Source organism: Podarcis raffonei, chromosome 6, assembly GCF_027172205.1.
Source record: "Podarcis raffonei isolate rPodRaf1 chromosome 6, rPodRaf1.pri, whole genome shotgun sequence".
NCBI lineage: Eukaryota > Metazoa > Chordata > Lepidosauria > Squamata > Lacertidae > Podarcis > Podarcis raffonei.
Genome location: NC_070607.1, coordinates 43,556,800 through 43,582,017, shown reverse-complemented (window position 1 = coordinate 43,582,017; position 25,218 = coordinate 43,556,800). Strand labels below are relative to the sequence as shown.

At 44.0% G+C, this 25,218-nt stretch overlaps 1 protein-coding gene across 2 annotated transcripts in view; it reads right to left on the bottom strand.

The window, feature by feature from the left end:
* LRP8 (LDL receptor related protein 8) overlaps positions 1 to 25,218 on the bottom strand; it is a 194,209-nt gene that overhangs the window by 21,583 nt on the left and 147,408 nt on the right. The window contains exons 5-7 of one of the 2 annotated variants that reach the window (XM_053392404.1): positions 10,821 to 11,189; positions 2,900 to 3,022; positions 2,444 to 2,566 (exon numbers count right to left, since the gene is read on the bottom strand). In XM_053392404.1, the coding sequence (XP_053248379.1) occupies positions 2,444 to 2,566; positions 2,900 to 3,022; positions 10,821 to 11,189 (615 nt within the window). The remainder of the gene's footprint in view (positions 1 to 2,443; positions 2,567 to 2,899; positions 3,023 to 10,820; positions 11,190 to 25,218) is intronic. The other variant, XM_053392406.1, reaches the window with a different exon arrangement.

The window sequence follows — 25,218 nt, the reverse complement described above, 5'->3', positions numbered from 1 at the left end:
GAAACAGAAACTGGGGTAAAAAGGTGAAACCAGGGGGCCAAGGCACAGAGGAATGTTCTACACAGCACCTTATCATTGATGCTAAATAAATAATAAATAACCAGAGCCTTCAAGATGTCACAAAAACAAACAGTCATGTATGGTACCAGCAGTAAAAGCAGTCTTAATGGTAAGATTCAGTCTGTTCAATCCCCTTCTTGACAATGTATTCAGAGAGAATCTGATTCTGTTCGTGGCCAAGAGCGTATTCAGCAGCGTTAACAGTTCAGTCATGTCCACATCAATAAGAATAGCTTTGTTTGATCATCCTAGAAAGAGATCTTATACTTTCTCTGCTCTAAGGGAACACGCTATTCTGAATTCATGATCACTTGTCAATAAAAAAACATGCCAAAAGAGACGACTCTGTTGGTGAATATTATTCAGTCAATACATATTTGGCTTATTTAACGATGTGATCAGGATTCTTCTATTTTTGAATACACCTCTAAGTCACAGATAACTGAATTATTCCTATATCTTAATGACATTTGCCCAGCGCCTCATCACTCAGAGCTTTTACAATGAGTTTACATGATACATTTTTATGGAAATAATCAGCTGCTGTTCTTCCATGGAGACCTTTTCTTATAAACACACCCCTGCTGAGTGCAACCAAAATAAAGGCAAATTTTAAGTGAGGATGCATTTGCAGAGTCCCATTCAGGCACTTACCCAGGTGCCAACACCTCTCACATGGCGTGGGAGAAGGTAAGCCTCTTGCCCCTAACAACTTCATGCATATCAGTGATGCCCATGTAGGTATATGCTGTTGTGGATGCCTGACTTGTGTGGTCCTTAGGAAAGAGTAGTGGGGCTTGTGTAAATAATGCCCTGTGTGGAGCTGTGTGTGACATTATCTGTGGACTGGAGAGTGGGGCATGTTTGCCCACTTCTCTACCACATGTATGCTGTCACTACCTGGGTGCACATCTGAAGCAACATCGTGGGAGGGGTGTTTCCAGCTACCCCACCCCTTGCCCTTGGAAGTCTTCTAAGAAGCTGCAGCAGGAGAGGGACACTGAACAACATCACAGGAGGGGTGTTCCTAGGACTAAGGTGAAGCTCGGGATTGCGCTATTTTTGCTACTTGATGCTGCATGCTGTTTAAGTAACCCAGAGGTCGGCAAACTAAGGCTCGTGGGCTGGATCAGGCCCAATTGCCCTCTGGATCTGGGCTGTGGACGGTCCTGGAATCGCCGCTTGGATTGGCGTGATCGTTCGGGCTGCGCCATTTTTTTTGCAATTTTTTCGGGCACCATTCCCCCCCACACACCGTGGCGGCGCCTCCTCCCTAATCCCGGCTTCTCTCCGCCCTGCAGAAGAAGGGAGCTGGGCTTTGATTGGTGCCAGCAGCCAGCCAATCCGAAGCCTCGCCACCCATGCACTGAGGTGTGGCTCAGACTCGCCACCCACCCGCCGGCCTCTCCGTCCATGGCCGTGCTATGGGCATCGTGACGGGTGCATTGTGATGGTAGCGTCATGGGGCTTCGGCTGGAGCTTGGCACGCCTGCTGGCCCCACGCCTGGCACCCAGGAAAGCTGGTGACCCAGAAAGGAGAGGCGCCACCGCCACAAGCAGCTCCCAACTGCAGGCAGAGCAGCGGAGGAGGTAGGAAAGGGAGGAGAGGGCTTGGGGGAGAGAGGGAAGCCCCCATCCACTGTGTGCATTGTGTGTGCATGCAGTCTGGCCCACCACTGAGGGGCTGTGAACCGGCCCCCTCCTAAAGAAGTTTGCTGACCCCCGAAGTAACCATATTATATTCATGGTATTGAAATGTATTTGGGGGGATATGTTATTATATTTGCTATTGTTTTGCTACATTATTCCTATGCCATTGTTTTGCTATATTATTGTGAAATTGTTTTTGTAGTGTTCGGTTGAAAGGCATTCCTGTATTCTTTCTTGTAACCAGTGTTGAGCATGATTTCGTTTGTGCAAAAAAGGCATACAAATAAAATGTATGGAAGAATGAATTGAGCCTGTGTGTTGACTTCACGCCACCCATTTATAAGACCTAACTGTAAGAGAAATGTGAACATTCACATAAACCTTGTCTTATACTTTACGATAGCTACAACAAATAATTAGCATCAGCAAGAGGTCAGGAGACGAGGGAAATTCATATCATGTGTGAGTTCAAACCTCTTTGCAATCAACCTGGATTTATTTCCTGATGTGACAGGGCATTTCCTCAGAACAATGCCTGGCCTATGACTCAAACTATTAGATTCCAGTTCCTTTTGCACCCATGCAATAGACACACAAACAAGGCGAGCAGAAAAACTACATTAGGCACATCACCAGCAACCATATGCCCCTGTTCTGACGGCCCTAAGCAGACAGAGGATGTGAGGGATTGTTAAAACAGGAGGACAAAATAAAGAAGAGTAGTGTACTGTACCACATGCTTTCAGGGGCTCGTCAGACCAGTCCCTGCAGTCCCTGTGCGAATCGCACACCTTGACTTCCTCTATGCACTCTCCACTCTTACACTGAAACTTGGTGGGATTCTCGCACGCCGCTTCTGTTGCGTCAGGCAAGGGAGGGAAAGCAGATGACGTTAGATTAGGCACGTGAAAATGAAGAAAGGACATAAAGATGCAAGAGGAGGAAATTTAGAAGAAATGGGATGGGATTAGGCAATGGGGTATTTAGCTGCAACATGTGACAAATGCAAAGCCTACTAAAGGTTTCTTTTTTGGGGGTTATTTCCCTGAGGAAGCCTCATTGCTGAGTTCACAGTGAGGAGCAGCTGAGTCGTGAAAAATGGACGAGATGCCATCTCTAGCATCTATGTGAGCTTTTCCAGAGCAACGGTTTCTGCTATACTCCATACAAGGACACCGATTGCACCTACCGTTAACGCAGCCAGCCTCATCACTGTTGTCAGGGCAGTCATGCACTTTGTTGCACTGTTTGGCTCCATGGATGCAAGTCCCATCACCACACTGGAACTCATCAGGGCTGCAGGTCACCAGAGCTTGGGGGGGGAAAAGGAATAAAAATCAACACACTTCTGAGTATTTTGACACACGTTTTCTGCTTCAGTGTTAATGCTGTTTTTAAAACAGATTGTGATTTTATTGTAATTAATTCTATCTTCTTATTACAGTGGTACCTCTAGTTACCAACTTAATTCGTTCCAGAGATACGTTCTTAACTTGAAACTGTTCTTACCTGAGGCGTGCTTTTGCTAATGGGGCCTCTTAGTGCCGCTGCGCCGCCAGCACACGATTATCGTTCTCATCCTGGGGTAAAGTTCTCAACTCGAGGTAACTCTTCTAGGTTAGTGGAGTTTGTAACCTGAAGCATTTGTAACCTGAGGTGTTTGTAACTCGAGGTACCACTGTACTTTGTGAGTTGCCTTGGATAGACTAGTCCTAAAGAGCAGGACTTAAATAAATGAAAACTTAAATAAAATAAAATAAACAGTTCTGTTTCTAGCGGTAGTCTCTGGGTTCTGGAATTCATTGCCATTTGACCTCTGGAAAGCTACTGCACTCCCATCCGTTGGAAAGGACCTAAAATAATTATTTTCTTCAGGTAACCAATATGTGAATCATATTTTTATTGCTGCACTGTTATTAGAAAAGGAACAGTTAGAGGAATTGTGTTTTTATATTTTGGGCTGAGTGGGTGCTTTTTTATTATTGCTCGTCATTTGGCGCTGTGAGCGATTTGTAGAAATTATCTTGTATTTCACATTGCTGTTTATATTTTTTATTCTTTTGAAGTTTCTTCCGTGGGGACTGGCACCATTGCTCAGCACACTAGAATTCAGTGTGGCATACATGGGGAGAGGGACTTGCCCAATTCTGACCTCACAGCCATTCAGTTATGGAGGTTAGGCTGAAAGAGGGTGAATAGCCCAGGGCCACTCAGTCAGCTTCATAGCCGAGCATGGATTTTCTTTCATTACTTCCTCCTTATTCAATTTTCAATGAAAACAAAAATACATACATACTTATACTGAGATGTGGGGGACAGATTCATAAATAAATACATATCTAAAAGAAGAAAATTCTTAAAAGTTCACCAGTGTGAGAAAAGAGAGGCTGTGAAAAAACAAACAAACTGTCAACTGAACAGGAAGTGAATGGTGAAATGTTATAAATCGTTTTTTAAAAATCCTTATGCAGGTACATATAAGAGAAAGGGGGTCTAAAACACCATCAAAAATTATCAATGTCACCCCCCCAAAAAAGCATCCCAAATATAGACATATTCTACTGAGGAAGTCTGAATTGTCTTTTTAAAAAGTCCAATACCCTATTCAGTACATTAACTCTCCTTATGGTCTTGACCAGTTTCTTGCTGAGAATGGTTTTCTCAGTAGGCCTTGCTGTTGACACCAGTTCCTTCTACCATGGGGATATCTTCTTCTGTCGTAGCTGCTTCCAGTCCCTTTTATTCTGGACCTTTTCGCTCAGCAAGCTTAATTGTTTCTATCATTTCAAAAAAACTGTCAGTAAAAAACAGCAACAACTGAAGGTTTTAGAGGGTGCAAAACAGCAACCTCTGAGCTGAATTTCAAAGCTTACAGCTGCCGCAGTGTCCCTGAATAAACCTATCTCAAAGCACTCATTTGAGTGCCTCCTTTTTGGGGAATTGCATCCTTATCCTAAATGACAGAAAATCACTGCCATTGAGTTGCTGGAGCAATATGACACAGACACTAATTCATGTGATCCAAGAGCCTCCCGGCAGAATCTCTGCGGCAATTTCACAAACTGTCCCGGAGATCAGAAATTATGGTTCCTCAATACCCTGGGGCACAGCAAGGAGGCAACAAGCAACAAGCACAGCAGGCACCATAAGGCATGATAACATGATATGGTACAATCCCCCATGCTGGACATACACACAGCAGGGACTCAAGATCACTATGTTGAACCATGCTCTGGCAAGGAGAACTGTTTGCACAATGCTTTATAGTGCTTCTGTTTGTCCTTAGTAAATTACAAATGCCTCCCAACTCGCCAAAGTGTCAAAACGTGCAGAAGTGTCTTTGCAGGTATGTTGAAAGTCAGATGTGGGAGTGCACCAAGGTTTCCACTCTGTGCTGCATGTTAGCACATCCTTTAAAAAGGACTTTGTGCAATTATCCTACGGGGATACTTTTTAGATCCAGCAACATGTGGCAGAAAGCACCAAAAAAAGGGGATGTTGCATTGCAAGGCACTGTCCTGATCATCTCTGGTATTTTTTATTCCAAAAGGCACATTTTACATGTTTACCTTCTGACATATGGTACATTGGGGGACTGCAGTTTTATCACCGTGTTTTGGATAGGGGACCTACTGTCAAGCACAGCCCTCTTCAACTTAAGCCACTTTGGCCTCATTGAAGTCAATGGGACTAAGCTAATTCAACAAAAAATCAGCAATTCAAATATTTTGAAAATTGCCACCTTGGGATCTGAGCAGCCATAGATCCAAGCTGGTTCTTATTTGTCCATGACAGCCTGTTAACAATCCATTTGGCTTGTTAATGTGAAGCAATATGGGAACACAAAAAAATAAGGCAGGTTGAAAACATAGAAGGATGGGACAATGCAGCGTCGTTCTTCACTAACTTGAATCATGGAATGCAAATGCTTGAAGGGTTTGGTGATGAGGTTGTTCTCCTGCTCTATCAGCCAGAAAAACCTACCCGCCAAACTGCTTAGGGCTTCTGTTGCCAGCTGGTAAAATGTGCCATATGGAGGCATTTGGAGTAATTAGTCCAAAGTTGCACGTGAAAATTTGTAGCACAAATGGGAACTGTGAAGAATGCACCTGTACGGGGTTATTTCCAGAGGCTTGCCACACTCATTAACCATATCAGACCTGCTGCAAGCCCTGTGCTGCTCATATTCAATCCATGCTGATCTCCTGCCTGTCTCCTTATGGCTATGTTGTTAATAGCTGAAACACTCCTTATATTACATTTCATATTGTTCAAAGGTAAATGTATTGTATGTCATATGAATAATTTTAAAGGCATGCATGTCTTTAGGGATACTTTGAGTTGCCTTATTCTGAGGGTCTATCTAGATCAGCAGTCATTCTCCAGTTATCTCAAGCAAAGGCCTCTTTCAGTACCATCACCTCAGATTATTTTGTAGGAGATGCCACACACAGCGCTCTGTCACTAAGCACATTTTAAGGGGTTTAAAAAATATTTAATACTTCTACAGAAACAAGAAATATCACCCACCGAAGCAAACCTTTTCTATTTTTTGGTTCATCTGCTCATCTCCCTTTTTGTTTTTCTGCCAAAGCATTTTTACTATTTATCATAATTAACACATAGCCAGTGCTTTCATTCTTTCAAAGTAATTACAGCAACAAGTGAAAGAACCTGGCCTCAGGACAGATTCAGTTTTAATTCCTGACATCCCTCTATTACGTACCGTATTTTTTGCCCCATAGGACGCACCGGCCCATAGGACGCACCAAGTTTTTTTGGGGGGAAATAAAGGGGAAAAAATTTATTTCCCCCCCCAGGCGCTTGTGGGGCCAGCAGTGGGGAGAAGCACTCTTCTCCCCGCCGCCTTCAGATCAGGTCCGGGGACAGCGGGAAGGCACGCTGCACCTCCCAGCTGTCCCCGGAGCTTGTGGGGCAGGCAGCGGGGAGAAGCGCTCTTCTCCCCGCCGCCCGCCTTCAGATCAGGTCTGGGGACAGCGGGAAGGCATGCTGCGCCTCCCAGCTGTCCCCGGAGCTTGTGGGGCAGGCAGTGGGGAGAAGCGCTCTTCTCCCCGCCGCCCGCCTTCAGATCAGGTCCGGGGACAGCGGGAAGACGCGCTGCGCCTCCCAGCAGTCCCCAGAGCTTGTGGGGCAGGCAGCGGGGAGAAGCGCTCTTCTCCCCGCTGCCCGCCTTCAGATCAGGTCCGGGGACAGCGGGAAGACGCGCTGCGCCTCCCAGCAGTCCCCAGAGCTTGTGGGGCAGGCAGCGGGGTCTCCCCGCCGTCAGCCTCCAAACCACTTCGGGAGACAGCGGGATGGCGGCGTTCCGCCTCCCTCTGTCCCCCGACCTTGTGGGGCTGGCGCTGGGGCTCTCCTGAAGCCTGGAGAGCGAGAGGGGTCGGTGCGCACTGACCCCTCTTGCTCTCCAGGCTTCAGCGAAAGCCTGCATTCGCCCCATAGGACGCACACACATTTCCCCTTCATTTTTGGAGGGGAAAAAGTGCGTCCTAAGGGGCGAAAAATACGGTACACTACAAAGAAGTGTAGTGGGACCAGAGCAGACCTTGTAATGTCAATGTTTTTAAAGGAGAATTTTGAACTTAACACAATAAACATGATGAGAAGAATTCAGTATTGCATTAAGCAAACATTATGCCAGCTCAAGCATTTCTGTTTGCCCAGCAGAACAACCTCCTCAATGAGCAATTCTGGGAGTCCTCAGGGAGAGGAAAGGGGGAAAGTCCCTTTGTGTTAGCAGGAGCCCTTGTGCTTGCTTCCACTTCTACTAGGTTGAACAAGGTCCACAGTATTGGAATGTGTACATGGGAATAAATCTCCAGGAAGAAAAAAATGACTGTGGCCTGCTTCAGACCTGACGGTCTTTGCCCAACAAATCATGGTTTCTATGGTTTGTTGGGCCAGGGATGTGCTGCATGCCTGTGGCTTCCTCTCCTCTCTCTTATGCTTTAATTCAATACTTTCTGTATTATGTTCACATTTGAAAACTGTGGTTTGAGTGCTACGTATACACCAGAATAGCAAGCCACACTCAAACTGTGGTTTGACCATTCCCTGCAAACAAAGATATCAAATCGTGATTTATCAGCTCAGTGTCACAGAAAACTGTGGTTTTAACAAACCAGAAGGTATTGAATTAAGGCATGCAAAAACAGGGAAAAGGAAAGAGAGGAGAGAACATGCAGGCAGAAGGCTTGTTTCTAGCCTACGTCAAAACAAACTCTACCTCTCTTTTAAATCGGAACCAGTGAAGGCAGTGAAGGTCCTGTGTGAGTGCCCGGAGGCAGTTGGAGGATGGATGGGGCTAATGGATTGAGGTTGAATCCTGACAAGACAGAAGTACTGTTCTTGGGGGACAGGGGGCGGGCTGGTGTGGAGGACTCCCTGGTCCTGAATGGGGTAACTGTGCCCCTGAAGGACCAGGTGCGTAGCCTGGGAGAAATTTTGGACTCACAGCTGTCCATGGAGGCGCAGGTCAATTCTGTATCCAGGGCAGCTGTCTATCACCTCCATCCGGTATGCAGGCTGAGACCCTACCTGCCCATGGACTGTCTCGCCAGAGTGGTGCATGCTCTAGTTATCTCCCGCTTGGACTATTGCAATGCGCTCTACGTGGGGCTACCTTTGAAGGTGACCCAGAAACTACAAGTAATCCAAAATGCGGCAGCTAGACTGGTGACTGGGAGCGGCCGCTGAGACCATATAACACCGGTCCTGAAAGACCTGAAAGTGTTGGTGCTGACTTTTATAGCCTTAAACGGCCTTGGCTCAGTATACCTGAAGGAGCGTCTCCACCCCCATCGTTCTGCCCGGACACTGAGGTCCAGCCCCGAGGGCCTTCTGGTGATTCCCTCACTGCAAGAAGCAAAGCTACAGGGAACCAGGCAGAGGGCCTTCTCGCTAGTGGCGCCCACCCTGTGGAACGCCCTCTCATCAGATGTCAAAGAGATAAACAACTACCTGACATTTAGAAGACACCTGAAGGCAGCCCTGTTTAGGGAATTTTTTTAATGTGTGACATTTTAATGTATTTTTAATCTTTGTCAGAAGCCGCCCAGAGTGGCTGGGGAGACCCAGCCAGATGGGCGGGGTACAAATAAATAATAATAATAATAATAATGTTTGTCTCCAAGACATCAAAATGACACATGTTGGATAAGACACCATCTTACTGATCCGAACAAGCTATTAAAAACAAAAAAGCATGGAAGGAAGAAGAAAATTCTAGGCTGTTCCTGTTAAGATTCCTTGCCACAATATAGGAAAGAGGTGTCACAAAAGCAAGATGGAAAACAAATATTGGATAGGAAAAATAAGTGGTATATGCAGGAGCCCAAAGGGAGATTTTTAAACCAGAGTTAAATTCCTGAAGGCAGGCATCGCTTAGTTATTGGACTTATTCATATGATATCCAGTGATTTCCCCCATAGTTTTGTATGTAAATTGAAAGAGGCTTTCTAAAGGGAATGAAAAAATTCAGCCCTCACAGATGGCCATTCATCAGCCATCCTGCTTACACGTAGCTGTTAAATGTAAATATTTCATGTCATTCCTGTGTCACAATTATGAATATTTCAGTGAAACATTTTCTCCATTTCCTTCTCTCTCTCCCACAGTCATTGGGTGAATGACCAGCTTAAGCTTTTTAGCATCTGAAAAATGGATGAAACATCCCCAAACATTGCAGCAATCTGTGGAAGGCACAAAGCTAACTGGAGAGAAATCCATTATTCAGTAACTTGGGGCCATAAACACTGTGATGACTTCTGTGAGAGGAGCTTCTATTTTAGCATGCAAAACTCATGCAGCTGTAGATAGCAGTGTTTCTTCAATAGTCTGAGCAGAAAAGTATACTGCAAATGCTTTTCTATGGATAGCCTTAACAGAATTAACTAGCCCATCAACTCTGACTGGCTACCCAACTGCCAGGAGAAATGTTATACAGAAGCCAGCAGCATTATCACTTTACCTAGAACTGTTGCTCATGGATTCAAGGGCTAATATGTAATTCAATAAATAAGGGTGTAGATTATTATACAGTGGTACCTTGGTTGTTGAACTTAATCCGTTCCGGGAGTCCGTTCGACTCCCAGAACCATTCAAAAACCAAGGCATGGCTTCCGATTGACTGTAGGAACTTCCTGCACTCAATCAGAAGCCATGGAAGCCATGTCGGACGTTTGGCTTCCAAAAAACGTTCACAAACTGAAACACTCACTTCCGGGTTTGCAGTGTTCAGGAGCCGATTTGTTTGGGAGCCAAGCCGTTTGACGACCAAAGTACCACTGTACTATATACATAGAAAGAAAATGGAAATAATAGTAATTGTAAAACAGTAGCTGAAATACCCCAAATGGGTATAATCCTACAGACTGTATAAAGAAAATGTAAAAAGGAATAAGATGGTGAGAATATTATCATTTCAAGGAAATAATTTATAAAAAGGGAAATCTGAAGCAGGTTCAATCTAAAATACATGCTTTTCTGAAACTGAAGTCACATTTGGGTACACATTGAATCTATTTTGCTCTGTCTGTGTGTGTCTGTGTGCGCGTGTGTACACACACACACACACACAGTAATAAAGTTTGCTTTTAAAAATATAACATGTTGCTCTTGGGAGCCTGTGGGCTCATTTCTACCATAATAATTTAGCCATCATGGGGCTGCACTTCAGAATTTTTATCTTGAAATAATAATCCGGAGTTTCAGCAACACTATTTTCCTGATTATCTTGGGTGACTCACTGGTCAGTATGGAACAGCAACTGAATCCACTAATGACACCTTATCTTGGGATAAAAGATGCATGAAAGAAGCAGCCCTGGTTTGGCTTGGTGGTGGCAGCTCTTCTGCAACTCAGTTCAACCTCCAATTCATTGATTCACATGTAATCATGAAAGGCTGCAGTACTATGCATCTCTGGGAGTAAGACCCTCTGAACTCAGTGAGACGTTACCTCCAAGTAAGCATGCATAGGGCTGGATTGCAAGGGCAATCACTTTAGGATAGATGACCGTTGACAGGCCCACAAAAATACCCCATGAGAAGGATAACTCCCCATGTGCCATTCAATGCCCCGTGGACACTTACGACAATCTTGCTCGTCCGACTTGTCTTTGCAGTCCTCATCTCCGTCACATTTCCAGTTCAGATGGATGCATTCTCCATTGCCGCACCGGAACTCGTGAGCTGCACAGGTGCTTGTGGCTTGCGGCTTGGCTTTGAAGCCACACTTCTCCGTTGACTCATCAGAATGGTCCTCACAATCAGGCTGATTATCACAGACCCAGATCTCTGGGATGCACAGGCTGTTATTGCACTGGAACTCATTGGGGTTGCAGGTGAGGGGCGGGCACTTCCTCTCGTCACTGCCATCACCACAATCATCGTCACCATCACAGACAAAAATTGTAGCTATGCAGGTCTTGTTGCTGCACTGGAACTCAGTAGGCGAACAGACTGTGGAATAAAAGCAAAAGAGGTGAGTTAGGAGAGCTCAAGCCTACCCAACAGACATAGTCTTCCATATTTTCAGCGTTTCAGCCTTTCTCCAAAGAGCCACCCAAATCTCTTTTTGTTTCCTATTTCCCAGTGGGGGTGGGGATTAACATGCATTTTATTGATGCACATGTGTGCATTTTATCACCATTGCCTCCTACTCTGTTCCATTCTGATGCTTTCACTTGCTCCTCATTGAAAGAAATAATAGAGATTGCTCTTGCTATCCTCATTCTTATCCACTACCACCAAGGGCGCAGCTGTTTCAGGGACTGGAAGGTCCACACAGTGCATCTGATATAGCTTATATTACTGCACCAACACCAACCCGATTCATAATGGTAACTACAGAACCAAAAGGTGCACAGCTTGCATGGCCTGCTTCCTGCTCATCAGCATAGAGAGAGCCAGGGGGAAAATCAGCTACCTATCTTTCCCAGGAATACTTCTTGCATTCCTGATTGTGTGCTACAGGACTGAACAAAGAAGAAGTGGATGAGTCGCAAAGATGGCAAACAAATGGATAAGGGGTATTCAGTTTACTCCAGGTGATCAGAAGGGTCATAAAATATATCTTGAATACTCAACTAAGGAAAGGTTCATTTTAATACTTCTCTCCTTGCTGGTGCCTGCTAACCCAACAAGAACCCAAAAAGGATGGCGCGTCCTGTGCCATCTTTATGTCTGTAGTGAGTGCAAGAGTGTCAAGGGGCTGGGGGAGAAGAGGTGCCTTCAGCTGCACAATGCAATATGCAACTAGGAACTCAAGACGTTGCCCCTGCAATGTGCATTCTCCCCACCCCCAAGGGAGCATCAAGAGGGGAAGAACACTTCAGTCTCATTTGCTCATGCTCGCTCTTCAAAATGAATGCAAATGGGAAAATGGCTTGTTGTCTAGCATTCAGCTGAGCTAAAGGAAAAAATGGCCAGTGAGAGGGAACAACTGTACAAATTTGGAGGGGGAAAAAGAGCAAATCAGTTGCATAGAAAGGCTGGAGATCAGCATTGCAGCCAGTTGGGGAGGCCAGATATCAGAATGCCCCAGTTAAAGACCAGGGGATGACTCAAGTGCGTGCAGGCTTGTTATCTGCACTACAGTATACTCTGCTCTGGCCCTTCATGAGTGCCAATTTCATTCCCCTCCAAACGTAAGTAGATTTCTGAATTTCATAGCATGTCTTGTTTTGAACACATTAAGAGGTATGCATAGGGCAAATGCTCAGTGAGGTACGCAGGGATTTAGCTTCTGAGTTGCACTGATAAGCCCCTTTGCAACACAGTGAAATTTTCCCCTGGAAGTCACCGTGTGGCATTTGCATACAAATGAGTGTTTTCTGAGCTATAAAGTTGGGATTGATATTTTTCTCTCTCCTCCAATCTCTGCATGCCTGATTCAAAGTTGAACTAGAGAAAGTAGTTCAAATTAAAACTTCCAGGTGCCGTAGTGGCAGGGAACTAATGGTCACTTAGATTACCAAAAGCAAATTCACCCCCCCATCAAGAGCTACCATTGAAAACTCAATTGTGTGTAATTTGTTTCGCTATTCAGACACACACACACACACACACACACACACACACACACAAACCTCTGCTTCAGCACTTTCAAGGATCCATAGGGAAATGATTACTTTTACAAATTATGCAACATGAAACATCACTCTTGGAAACAAGTTCTTTTAATTGGCGCAAGAGGGCATTTTTTTGTTAACAGTTGAAGTAAACATTGCTCCTCCTGTACCATTCCGGTGAGATCCCACACAGCTTACTAGTAGCTGAGATAATAACAATATGGAGGAGGGGGGTTAAGCTGGAGGAGGCTGTTAAAAAACCCCCACAACTGGTCCACTGGTCTTTATTTATGCCAAGGTATCTAATTACCGTAGATGCAAGCCTCAATTCTAAATTTCTTTCCTTGTTTCATTTGCAGCATCAGGTGGCTTGTGCCCAAAGACTGTGATATGCAACTTAACTGCAGGATGGAGGTGCACAGAATTGGGTCAAACTGTACATAGAAGTGTTTATGAAACATGCCTGTTTGACTTTAAGGCAGGGGGTGGGTTAATGTTTTATCTAAAAAGCAGTAGAAGAGGAGAGTGAAGCCCACACCCTCCTCCTACTTCACTTTACCATACTCTGCTGCTTTAAACTCATAGAAATCATAGAATTGTAGAGTTGGAAGGGACCCTAAGGATCATCTAGTTCAACCCACTTCAATGCAGGAATATGCAGCTGTCCCATATAGGGATCAAACTTGCAACCTTGGCATCATCAGCACCATGCTCTAACCAACTGAGCTAACTGCTTCTCCCAAGCTTGGCTCCAATGCCAGAAGTAAGTCAGCAGGGAAAGAACAGCTTAAAACAGTAGAGTGCAGTGAGCTAAGGCACAAGACAGGTGTGGTGTGACAAAGGCCGACCCTGAATCTCTTTAAGTTCCACATTACAGCTAAAAGCTGCCAAGCCACCACTTATGAAAACACAATTGGAGACTTCCTTTGAAATACTGAGAAAAGACTTGGCACTTTCCTTTTTAATTAACACCTTGACCACCCCAGCTCCCAAAAGATGTTCTGGTCTGCCGCTGGATTCTACAGGGCAAGAATTGCCGGACCACAGAAAGCTCCAAGTGACCAACAAATAGAGGTTGAGAGTAGACTGAGCCTTTTTAAGCCTCAGCCTCAAGACTTCCTCTCCTGGGCTCTGCCCCTTTGTTGAGAGCTTCAGGGAGCCAACCCTCTGGCTTGAAGATAGGCACTCCCTCCCTCCTTCCTCCATTCCTTAGCCTACCACCTGGTACACTCCCTGCACCACTGGGCTTGGGAGGTGCTATGAGAGGCCTTTGGATACTCAGGAGCAGGGGAAGACACCTGTAAGCCCTGGCTTTTGCCCACAGGCCCTGGTGGTACAAGAAGTTCTTTTGGAGGCTCCTGTCTGCTTGAGTGAAAAGCAGCCTTTCTCAGCCTAACACCCCGGGCCCATGGCTGAAAGTAGCTAAAGAAAACTGGTCACTTTCCCCTCACCTCTGTTGTGATTGTAGGCTGAGCTTAAAGACAACAGCATTGCAGCAGCTTTGCACCAACTAGGTCAGGAGTGGAGGAAGGCTTTGGCAACAGTTCCACAAACCTACCGTATTTTTCGCTCTATAAGATGCACCAGACCACAAGACACACCTAGTTTTTGGAGGAGGAAAACAAGAAAAAATATATTCTGAATCTCAGAAGCCAAAACAGCAAGAGGGATCGCTGCACAGTGAAAGCAGCAATCCCTCTTGCTGTTCTGGCTTCTGTGATAGCTGCGCAGCCTGCATTTGCTCCATAAGACGCACACACACATTTCCCCTTACTTTTTAGGAGGGAAAAAGTGAGTCTTATAGAGCAAAAAATGTGGTATTTACACTGATGGGGGCTCCTTGTGTTTTTGTAGGGGGATCAGAGATACCTTGGGGGTTGCTCATGCATTCCAAGATTGAGCCTGTTGGTTTTGGAACTGCAATCCTGAATTATCAAGTTGCTGTGAAATCTCTCCTCAATCCGAGTCCACATGGGCTACATAGCATGTAATTCAGTCTCCTATACGAAGGAGTGTGTGACTTACCTTAATGCCAGTCCTTCTGGTGCTTATTTCAAACCGCCAAAGGTCTAAGATTTCAGAACTTCATGATCATGCAGACATGATCCAACCCATGACCATCGTAGTGAACATTTTCTGATAGCCAGAGAGTGATCATCTCTCCCTTCGCTTCCCCCAAGTACCCTGTACTTAATTGGCACTTTCAGCTGACCTATTCATCTTGCTTAATAGCTCAACAGCAGCCCTCTTGGATCACCAGCCTCATTCCCTTATTAGATAATAATTTACGGTAGCAAGGATAAAAGCTTTCCTGAAAAGTTCAAAGAGTTGTGATAAACGTGAAAGATGCAGTGACTGTACGCTGCTAATGTAGCACTCCAGGTTGCATAGAGGAAATTGCCTTTGTAGATTTCATTTGAGTGGATTACAAATCAATGAGCAAAGTTTGCATAAGCACCCCTCCTTTTTTTTGGCAGGGCTGATGCAATTTATAAACTTCAGCTGTGAATTTATTTCTCTTTCCTGTGGGTCTAACAAGCATTTCTTTCTTTCTTTCTTCATTAGCTCATCTCCGCCCTTCCTTCTGCTTGTATACCTTTTCTCTGTCTATTGAAATCTGCCAAACATGCAAATAAGACCATTCCACACATATGCACAAAAATGACCCTCCAGCAGCAGCTGATACAAATTAATATAATGCTTCTTCCTCATCTCCTCTGCGCCTGCTTATGGACCTATGTGTTCTCACATCAAAGGCCATCTCAAATAACCAATGGATGCAATGCTAAATGATCATAAATAAGATGTGCTGGCTTTAACAGAAGCCATCTGTTTACTTTCTTTGATTTTGCTATTATTACAGTACGGTATGTGTTTCTTTACTTGCGAGGGGAAAGATATGGATTTCTTTTTAGTTTTGTTCTTCAAGGTTCCAAGAAAGAGCTGCTGCAATTGCAGTTGAAGAAGCCACTTAAAGAGCTCTCAAAAGTAATCTTCAGGATCCTAGATACCAAGGAATGTTGTACCAGGAGCATTAAAATGAGAGCAGTAAACAATAATGCAGCCTTACTTTCCCTATCTCTTCCTCTAAAAAGAAAGAAAAATGTGGAGTGGGGTAGAAGAGAGAAAGAGAGATGGAGAAGCATATTTATTCATCTATAGACCAATATATATCTTATGACCAAATGCCCCCATACATGTTTTGTTCACTAGAAAACTGAAATGATGCAGTTAAGAAGAGTATATTATGAAAACTGGCATAATGCACCTCATTTCCTACAGTTATTTGTCTGTGTGTATGTGGAGGGGGGGAAATGGAAGGAAAGAAAAAAAAGCACCGACTCAATATGCATGTAAGGGCATTTAGATGTCTCTTGCATTCTTTTCCTTAAGAGTGCTTTGTAATAAAAGAAGGGACAAGCAAAAAAAGCTTCTCTAACTGTAAATTTCCATACAAGTGCTTTGACTGAATGGTTAGTCAGATCATTAACCCTGGGGAGAACAATACTGGGAAAATAGCTCCAGAAGAGATGTTAGGTATATTGCTACTTGAGACTGAAAGTCCAAAGAGTGCCACTCCTAATTTGACAAAATTACCATACTTTAATGTAGGGATGGGCAAACTATGGTCCTACTGCCACATGTGACTTAATTTCAAAAGCCCTTTGCAAGGGATCAGCTCAGACTGCTAGCAAGAGAGATCTGTTTCTCTCCTTGCAAACCACTGGGAGGAAAGGAAGGAGGGGAGAGAGAGAGATAAAAGGGAGTCAAAAAGAGAGGGGAAAGGGGGTGTCAGAGTGAGGGTGGGATTCTGCTCACTTTTGACTCCACTACTGGCAAGTCACCCCTGAAAGATGACCTCTGAGAGACTGTAGCACTTAAGAGCAGGGAGGGGAAACTCTCCTTCAATAGCATCCCAGTCTACTACCTGAGATGACTACATCTCTATGGGTTGTGGTAATAAACTGTTGGGTTTTTTAAGCGTGAGAAATGTTTAGAGAGTTCATATCAAGTTTAAAAGTTTATAAACCACTATAAATGTCCTACTTTTGTTTTTAGTTGACTAACTGTAACCAATTTAACCAATTAACTGGTAAATCAATCAACCCATTTATATACATGCCACAGCACTTTTGGGCTATGTAATAAAGGTAACAATTTTCCTCACAAATATCACAGGTAATGTATTGTTGTGAAAACAACTTTTCCCAAAATAGTTTCCGAGGCAATGGTGCTTTTCAGGCAAGTTCTTTTCAATCTGCCAATCACAAAATGGTCCATCAGGTTATTTAATGCACTTTACCCCTCAATACAACAAGTGCAGCATTACAAACAATTAGCATTCCCAGAGTGTTATGTTCAGTTTGTACTGAATTGCTTTGGTATGTGCCCATTTATTCTCCAGTCTGGATGAGACTTGTCAGCTAAACTAGCAATTTCGCAACAGCTTCCCCAGATATTTGGTACATGGCATGGCATGTTGAAACAGCTAATATTATTTGTCACATAATAAAACATGGTCCAGTGATATGAACTGTGGCAGGAAAACATATTCCTGAAATGCATAGAGTAAAATTTTGGAACAATTTCCCTGGAAACACTGTGGATGCAAAAGAACCATTACTCATTTTGAAAATGAACTGGATCAAATCAATGGCTGATGAAGGCTAGTCTGGTATCTCAGAATGGCTCCACTGGAATCAGTAAAGAACGCTTCACTTCCACATAATCTTCTGTTAGCTATTTTGTGCTACTTGTTCCAAAGTACTGGAGTTATCCAGAAGTGGAGCTGGAAAGCAGGACATGAGCTAAAGGAGTTAGGGCCAAGGAAGGAGCTTTCATTTCATGCTCTGGCCAACCTATCTGAATGCAAGAAGGACTTTTTCAAATTAGACAGACTACTATTAACAAAGCTACTGTAGCAGCCAGTGTGGCATTGTAAGGTAAAGGGGAAAAGGGACCCCTGACCATTAGGTCCAGTCGTGGCTAACTCTAGGGTTGTGGCGCTCATCTCACTTTATTGGCTGAGGGAGCTTCCGGGTCATGTGGCCAGCATGACTAAGCCACTTCTGGTGAACCAGAGCAGCGCACGGAAACGCCGTTTACCTTCCCACTGGAGTGGTACCTATTTATCTACTTGCACTTTGACGTGCTTTCAAGCTGCTAGGTTGGCAGGAGCAGGGACCGAGCAACGGGAGCTCACCCCGTCGCGGGGATTCGAACCGCTGACCTTCTGATCGGCAAGTCCTAGGCTCTGTGGTTTAACCCACAGTGCCACCCGCGTCCCAAGTGCTTTGACTGAATTGTAAAACTGCCTTAAAAAGAGGAGTTATTGAAGGTTTGAGTGTAAATTTTTAAAAGTTGTATTATTATGATCTTTTTAAAAAGAATTCAATGAATTAATGAAAAACAGGCCAGTTTTGCATTATATAAACAAAGTAATGACACATTTTTATAAGGAATATATAGGTGCACAACCTTTGAAAAATGCTATCCTCCCATATCCAAATGATACACATTTTGGATTTCAAATTCTCAAGCAGATACAGGCCCTGGAGATGAGGAAGCCCTGGAAACCCATCTATCAGAAGCAGAGCAGAAACTCCCTCCCAACTTCTACGCTCACGGTCAACTTCTGAGTCAATGAGCAGAATAAGAATAATCTAAGCTGATCAAAAGGAATAAGAAAAGCTTGCTTCATTCAGTAAGAGAACCTTGCAGCTACAATGACTGAGACACAGACTCCCAGCAGTGCAGCTCTACTGAATAATGATGTATAAGGCACTGCTCCTAGTACAAGTAAGTGGGGTCATCGCCCCATAAAACTTCTACTTCCGCTAATTTAATTCTCTTGATGGGAATTCTCCACTAGGGCAGAGATGAAGACTGCTGCATTTCAAGGCCTAAATATCCCCAGTATTTAGCACATTTTGTCATTAACTCCACTGAAGCAAAGAGGAAAAGAATCAGGAGAAAGCTGGAGTTTGGCACATCAAATTTTACCCATAAAAGGTTGGGACAGGTGGAGAAAAAGGCCCGTGGGAAGGAGTGGAAGGAAAACAGGAGACATTATGAAGAAATTATCTTCAAAAATAGTTTTCAAGTAAAATACAAGGTAATGGGCTCTTCAGTTAGTACTTCCAACTAAATATGAAGTCTGATGCTAAACATTATAGCAATACATATCTCATTATCTGAACTTATGCCTAGTGGAGACTGGAATAGCCCCTTGGCTCTCTTCCAAGCCATTAGAGCAAAATGTTTCTTCCAAATTCCCCCATTTCATTATTTTGTCAGTCACAGAAGAATCTAAAAGGAACACAGAGATGGAAACAATAATAGTTGCAGGTTTATCAAGTGTAAGTCTTTGATAAATAAGATAAGGCAGGAAAGAATACTACACCATTGATTTTACATGCTGTTTAACTACTGGACAGCTGGAAGGATTAATGCTGTGCATTATGCCCTGGCTATTCAGAAATTAAAACATAGTGTGCCAGCTGCTACTTTATCACTGCTTAAGGTATTAGAGCTCCTTAGAAAGCAGGAGAAATTGTTCTTTAGTTACTACCTCATCTCATATTCAGATTTATCCTGCAGGTTCACAACAAAGAGGCAAAAAATAAAATAAAATTGTCTCTGTGGTTGCCTGTAATCACACACTCACAAACAGAAACGAGGGTGCTTTTGGCATGAACATATTAGCTGTTTGTCATAGTTAAATGCAAAGCAGTGCATTCATGGAGCATTCAGCCTGACGCTTAAATTGGGCAAATAATTTTTCTTTGCACATTATGAGAGCAACCTTGCTTGCCAAAGAACAGGGACACAGGTGCTCTTGTTTCTCTTGCACAGAGAAGTCCTCCGCATGACTCTCTTTAATGTGAAATGGAGGGACTGTGTTGAGGGAGGTGCAGAAGCAGAAAAGTAGGACCTTGGACCTCCAGGAAGGCTTGGAGCAAGTTACTGTTCTTTCATCCCAGTTATTCAAAATAGGAAACAGGTTTATTGGGAAGGTAAATGATGGCTGCTTCACCATACAAAATTTGGTATGTGGAAGTCACTTTTAGGTAGGCAGGAAAGCCATAGATCTTACATATAGTTCGTTCAGTGTGTGTGTGTGTGTGTGTGTGTGTGTGTGTGTATTTTGCCAAGGCATTTTACCACAGTGTATACTTGTGGAGAAACAGATGCATGTGCATTTATCCAAAATGACAAATCTACACAGGAGAGTCAGGCTGCTTAGAAAAATTGAATTGACTACTATGTGGGAAATTTTCATCTTGTGTGTTGCGGCCCTTAGATTAAGACTTATAAACCACTTTGTATACTAATACAGCAGTGCATTATAGAGATTGTAGTAAAAAATAAAATAAATCCTAGAATCCTAGAATTGTAGAGTTGGAAGGGACCGTAAGGATCATCTAGTCCAACTTCCTGCAGTGCAGGAATCTTTTTGCCCCACACCCATGACCCTGCAATTAAGAGTCTCATGCTCTACTGACTGAGCTATCCTGTGGGCTAAATTGTGGAAGAAGATACACCTCCACTCATCCATAAATCTGTCACAGAGGATGTACCCATGTTGTGATAAAATAATAAAAATCCTACTACCAGAAGAACAAAAAAATCCTATGAAAGGATTTTTCTGCTTCTTAGAGACAAAACAAGTATGCTTTGAAAGATCCAATGTGCTTTGAAGTTAGGAAAGTGGGCAGTAGTGCTATGGCAGGGCAACTCCAGAGAAGTCACTCATGGCATTTTAAGAGACCCCTTTGAGCATGCTATAAAGCTGTACTGTGAGATGCAGAGACAAGCAGAAAAGTTAGCTCTTTTATTCAAGAAAACAGCATGCCACCAGACAGCCGTGCCTACAAACAGGACTGGCCCCTATGAAACAGTTGCCAGGACTGAAGGTTTTGATCTTCTACTTCCCTCTAAGTCCCGCCCCCCCAAGCTGGATGTTTTGCCAAGCAACCTCAAACTATGTGTAGTGTGTGTGGATCTGTGCCCTTTGTTTTGCTACACATACTGTATAGCCCTCTGTGACCTTGGAGAGAAGTGGGAAGGGGAGCTTAGTACAGGAGGAGCAGCAAGCTCCTGAGATATTTCATCAGCTGAGTCAGAACTGCTTTCTGCCCTTGGCTCTTCTTGCTCACTAAAGTCTGTTGCCTTTTCAGAATCCAACCACTCCTCCCCTCCTTCCCCCTATGACCTGTCCTCAGTGTCCCACCACCACTCCTGGGCTCTGATCTTTCCTCCTTTGATGCATCCCTAGGGAGTTCCCTGCCTGGTGCCTGCCACCACTCCTCCTCATCCAGCCAGTCCCTAACAAGTACATGCTAAAAACAGTGTGCAATATTTCTCTAGTTCATGCTGAAATAGCTGAAGGGGACACTGAACCTGCTTAATCTTTTCCTAGTTTTAGTAAGTGATGCTGTCAGTAAAACCAATCTAAAGCTTCTGCTACTCTTCAATGATTCCCTTCCTTGATAAAAACACCCCTTCGGATGCCCAACTCAATAGATCAATAGAGAGAGTTGTAGCCATTAATAGTATTGATAATTTAATCTAGGAGACCACTGAACTGTAGGTGGCTTTGTCTCTGGAGTAGAATTAAACAAGATGTGTCCTGTTAATGGGTACACATTGGTTAAAACTAAAGAGTAGATGGTTCGGGGAGTACTTAAAATCAGTCCTCCAGGCCAGGGAGACAGGCAGTGAATATCTCACTTTAATATGAGAAGAAACTAGCCTCCTTCTTCTTTTTCTTTATGGGCAACTACAGATTTGTCACAGTGTGCTGTAGCCACCTGGTAAGCCAGTCCTCTGTATCATCTTGCCAAATGAAAAGGACAGCTTTACAAATTTCTGCTTCCACAAATTTCTCATCAGCTGTAGAAAGATGGCAAACACCTTCCATATTACTCGGCAGGATGATACCTTTCAAGTAAGGGCACAATTGTATCTCCCATCACATGAAGGAGGGGCTTTGCAGAGTGTCAGAGCCACTCATGGCAGTGGGAGGTAGGGAGAAGGACAACCAGGCCCAATGCTACCACATGGAGTTTGTCAGCTAAGCCCCCCGGCCCCTGTGAACTCCATGTCTCCACTGGTCCAAGCCAGCAGGCCTCCTGCTGATTAGCTGAGCTGAGAGAGCTGGGCGGAGGAACACTTGTACCTAATCTAACCCCCTACACTTCCAGCCTGGTGTAAGGAGCGGTGGTAGTAGATTACTCTGTAAGTTACTACTTGTCAAATGACTGTATGTATAGCCATGCGCAGCAACAGCACTCCTTGGATGGCACTGAGAGTACCTAAACTCCCCAGAGATGTCCTTAGTTTGTACAAGAAACCGGCTGTAGCCCTTTGGAATCAGTTACCAGATGGAATTAGGCAAACAAGATGTTTAGGCCACTGAAGGTGTTTTTGTTTAAGAAGTCATTTTATGGAAATTCAACTGTAGAAATTGTTTTCTTGTTTGTAAGAGCTTGATGTTTTGTATTTTATCTTATTGCACACTGTTTCAATAGCTTCTGGCAGCAGAAAAGCTTAAGCATTCCTTCTTCCTGCCTATCACTTCTCCCCTACAAATGTTCTTGCTCTGACAGATGCAGGTTTGGAAATATACACTTGCCACTGTGTAGTTCCAATCTTAGTTGCCTGTATGGTAAGACATTGCCGAAGGGACTCTTGCAACATGTAAGCCATTGAACTCAAACTTACAAGGAACTACACCAAACTCTGGTAGGGGAATGAGGCTACAAAATGTTCTGTTGTGAGTGTTCAGGGAAGATTATGGCACACAGTAGAGTGGGTTCACATACCAAGTGCAGGAGGTATTTTTTAATCAGGGAAGAAGTACCGATGGGGGTCTTTACCATGCCAAAAATCAAAATGACCAGGCATCAACCTGCCAAGGGAGTTAAGATCAGCAGGGAAAGCTTTGTGGGCAAAACATGTATGGTGGCCCCCAGGTGTTGGAATGTCTTCCCTCTGAGATGCATCTTGTGCCTTTATTGTAAGCAGTTGGACAATTGGCCAAGATGCACCTCTTTACCCAGAACTTTGCCAAAGCGGATATCTTCCCTTCACTGGCATTGCTGTGCACTGCTAGTCTGTGCTACTGTTTTGCCACATTTGTTATGCGGTTCTATTTCATGATTTAAATGTGAATTTTACGTATTTTAAGTGCAGTATTTTTGTAAGATGTCCTAGGACCAGTTGGTGAATGGGGCAGGCTATATATGCAAATAGTAAATGAAATAAACAAATAAGAAGGAAAGAAAGAAAGAATCAGCACAGAATCAGACAAAGGGGCTGTTACAATGCAGCATCTGCATATTTACATCTTTCTCCCTGCATGCCAGGTAAGGAAAGCTCCAACTCAAGGATGCTGATGTGGCAGCAGGGCAGGTGAATTTCCTACACATGAACAAACTTGCCATAAGACATAAAATGAAGCTGAACACATAGTTTTAAGATGCCGCCTGAGTCTTTCAGAAAGATTTTGCTCTCTCTGCTCACTGTGGGATGAAGTTCTTCCTGCTTAGGTTGGCACTTAGGTCTCTATGCAAGGAGCATTTAGGGGTCTATAATTAACTATGGCATGAGTGGGTACTGGCGGGGAGGGAGGGAATAGACTGCAGCTTTTGTAGCACAAATCCCACTGTGCTTGATGATTACTCTCCCACTGCTGCTTTTACAACAACTCAATTGGAGGCCTTTTGCCATCTCTTTGGGAGATTATCTTACAAGCCGGCAGAACCACTCCTTAAAAAGGAAGTTTTGCTTTGTATTATTGGAATTCCCAAATCAAATACAGCAGTTTATAACAGCTTATTTAGCTCAGAATTTCCTACCTGGTAGGGGCAAGGGACACTGATTACCTTCACATTCTCTGGGATAAAATCATTGAAACTAGAAAATGCAGAGATCCTTACGAAGACGGATAAAGAAACAGTTTCTTTAAATTTATAGCATAACTAAGCCAACAAATCAATGCTCGGGAGAATTAAGGTGCTTATGCACTGGCAGTTTCCCAGGAGGAAGTTGAGGATCATCAAGCACACTGTCTCTAGGGCAGGCATAGGCAAACTCGGCCCTCCAGATATTTTTGGGACTACAACTCCCATCATCCCTAGCTAACAGGACCAGTGGTCAGGGATGATGGGAGTTGTAGTCCCAAAACATCTGGAGGGCCGAGTTTGCCTATGCCTGCTCTAGAGCCTTGTCAGAGGCTTTGTTTTACTTGCAATAAGCCCCTGTATCTCCTTTCACTCTTAGGGAACTGATCCCTTCCCCCTACAGCCACCAGAAACCTATGATTCGCCTCCACTGTTGGAGGCTATATGCTCCTTAATACCAGCTACTCAGAATCCCAAGTGGGGACAGCGCTGTTGTACTCAAGTGCTACTTATAGGCTTCCTACACGCATCTGCTTGGCCACTGTGAGAACAGGATGCTAGACTAGATGAGCCATTGCCCTGATCAAGCAGGCTCTTTTTATCCATAAGCATTACCACCTCAAACCACAGAGGCAGAGCTCTGCCATCTTGGCTAGCAGCCAATGATAGCCTTATCCTCCATGCATTTGTCCAATCCTCTTTTAGAGTATCCAAGCTAATGGCCATCACTGCTTCCTGTGGGAGCGCTATTATTGCAAAGAAATTCTGTCCTCCCACCTTCCACAAGAACATTTATGGCTGCTGCATTTGCTTCATTCACAACTTTCTGACTTAAAAGTTTGAATGTGAAACACAAGTTTTCTCCCACACCAGAGCATTTATTGACATGAAGTCTGATATGGCTATACAATCCCTCACCCGTAAACCTCACCATATGAAAAGTCCCTGTATTTTCCAGCCATTATCAAACGGATTTGTTGCCATCTGAGCTCTGCTTCATCACAGGGCAACACCTTCCAACTAAAATTCAGTGTGGCATAGGTTTTGCACAAGTCTCAGGTAGAAACTTAGCAAAGCCCTCAGAAAAGCCAGTCATGCTATTTTCCATGCAGATATGTTGTTTGTTTGGATTTTAGAAACAGCCACTGAGTTTTCTTCCTGGACGCTTCCTCTGGTTTTTAAGGGTTTTGTGTCTGTGTGTTTTGCACAGCGAGATGTGAAAATTATCTCCAACAATGATGAACTCCCTTTCAAATAGATATATGAAATGTGATGTTACTTTGAAATTCAGATACTTTCTGTGAAAGGCACAGCCTCTAATGTGACAAGGAGACGTCACATTTCAGAGGATGAGCTTGATAGCTTCAAATTTAACTCCAAGCAAGTAAGCAAGCAAGGCAAAAAGGAAAGAAAGTCCCCCCCTCCTCCCCCTCCCCCAAAGTAAGCTCAGGAAGAATGAAGAGATAAGTAAAACCTCCTCTTTCCCCCTGTCCTCACCCCCCATCCATGTTG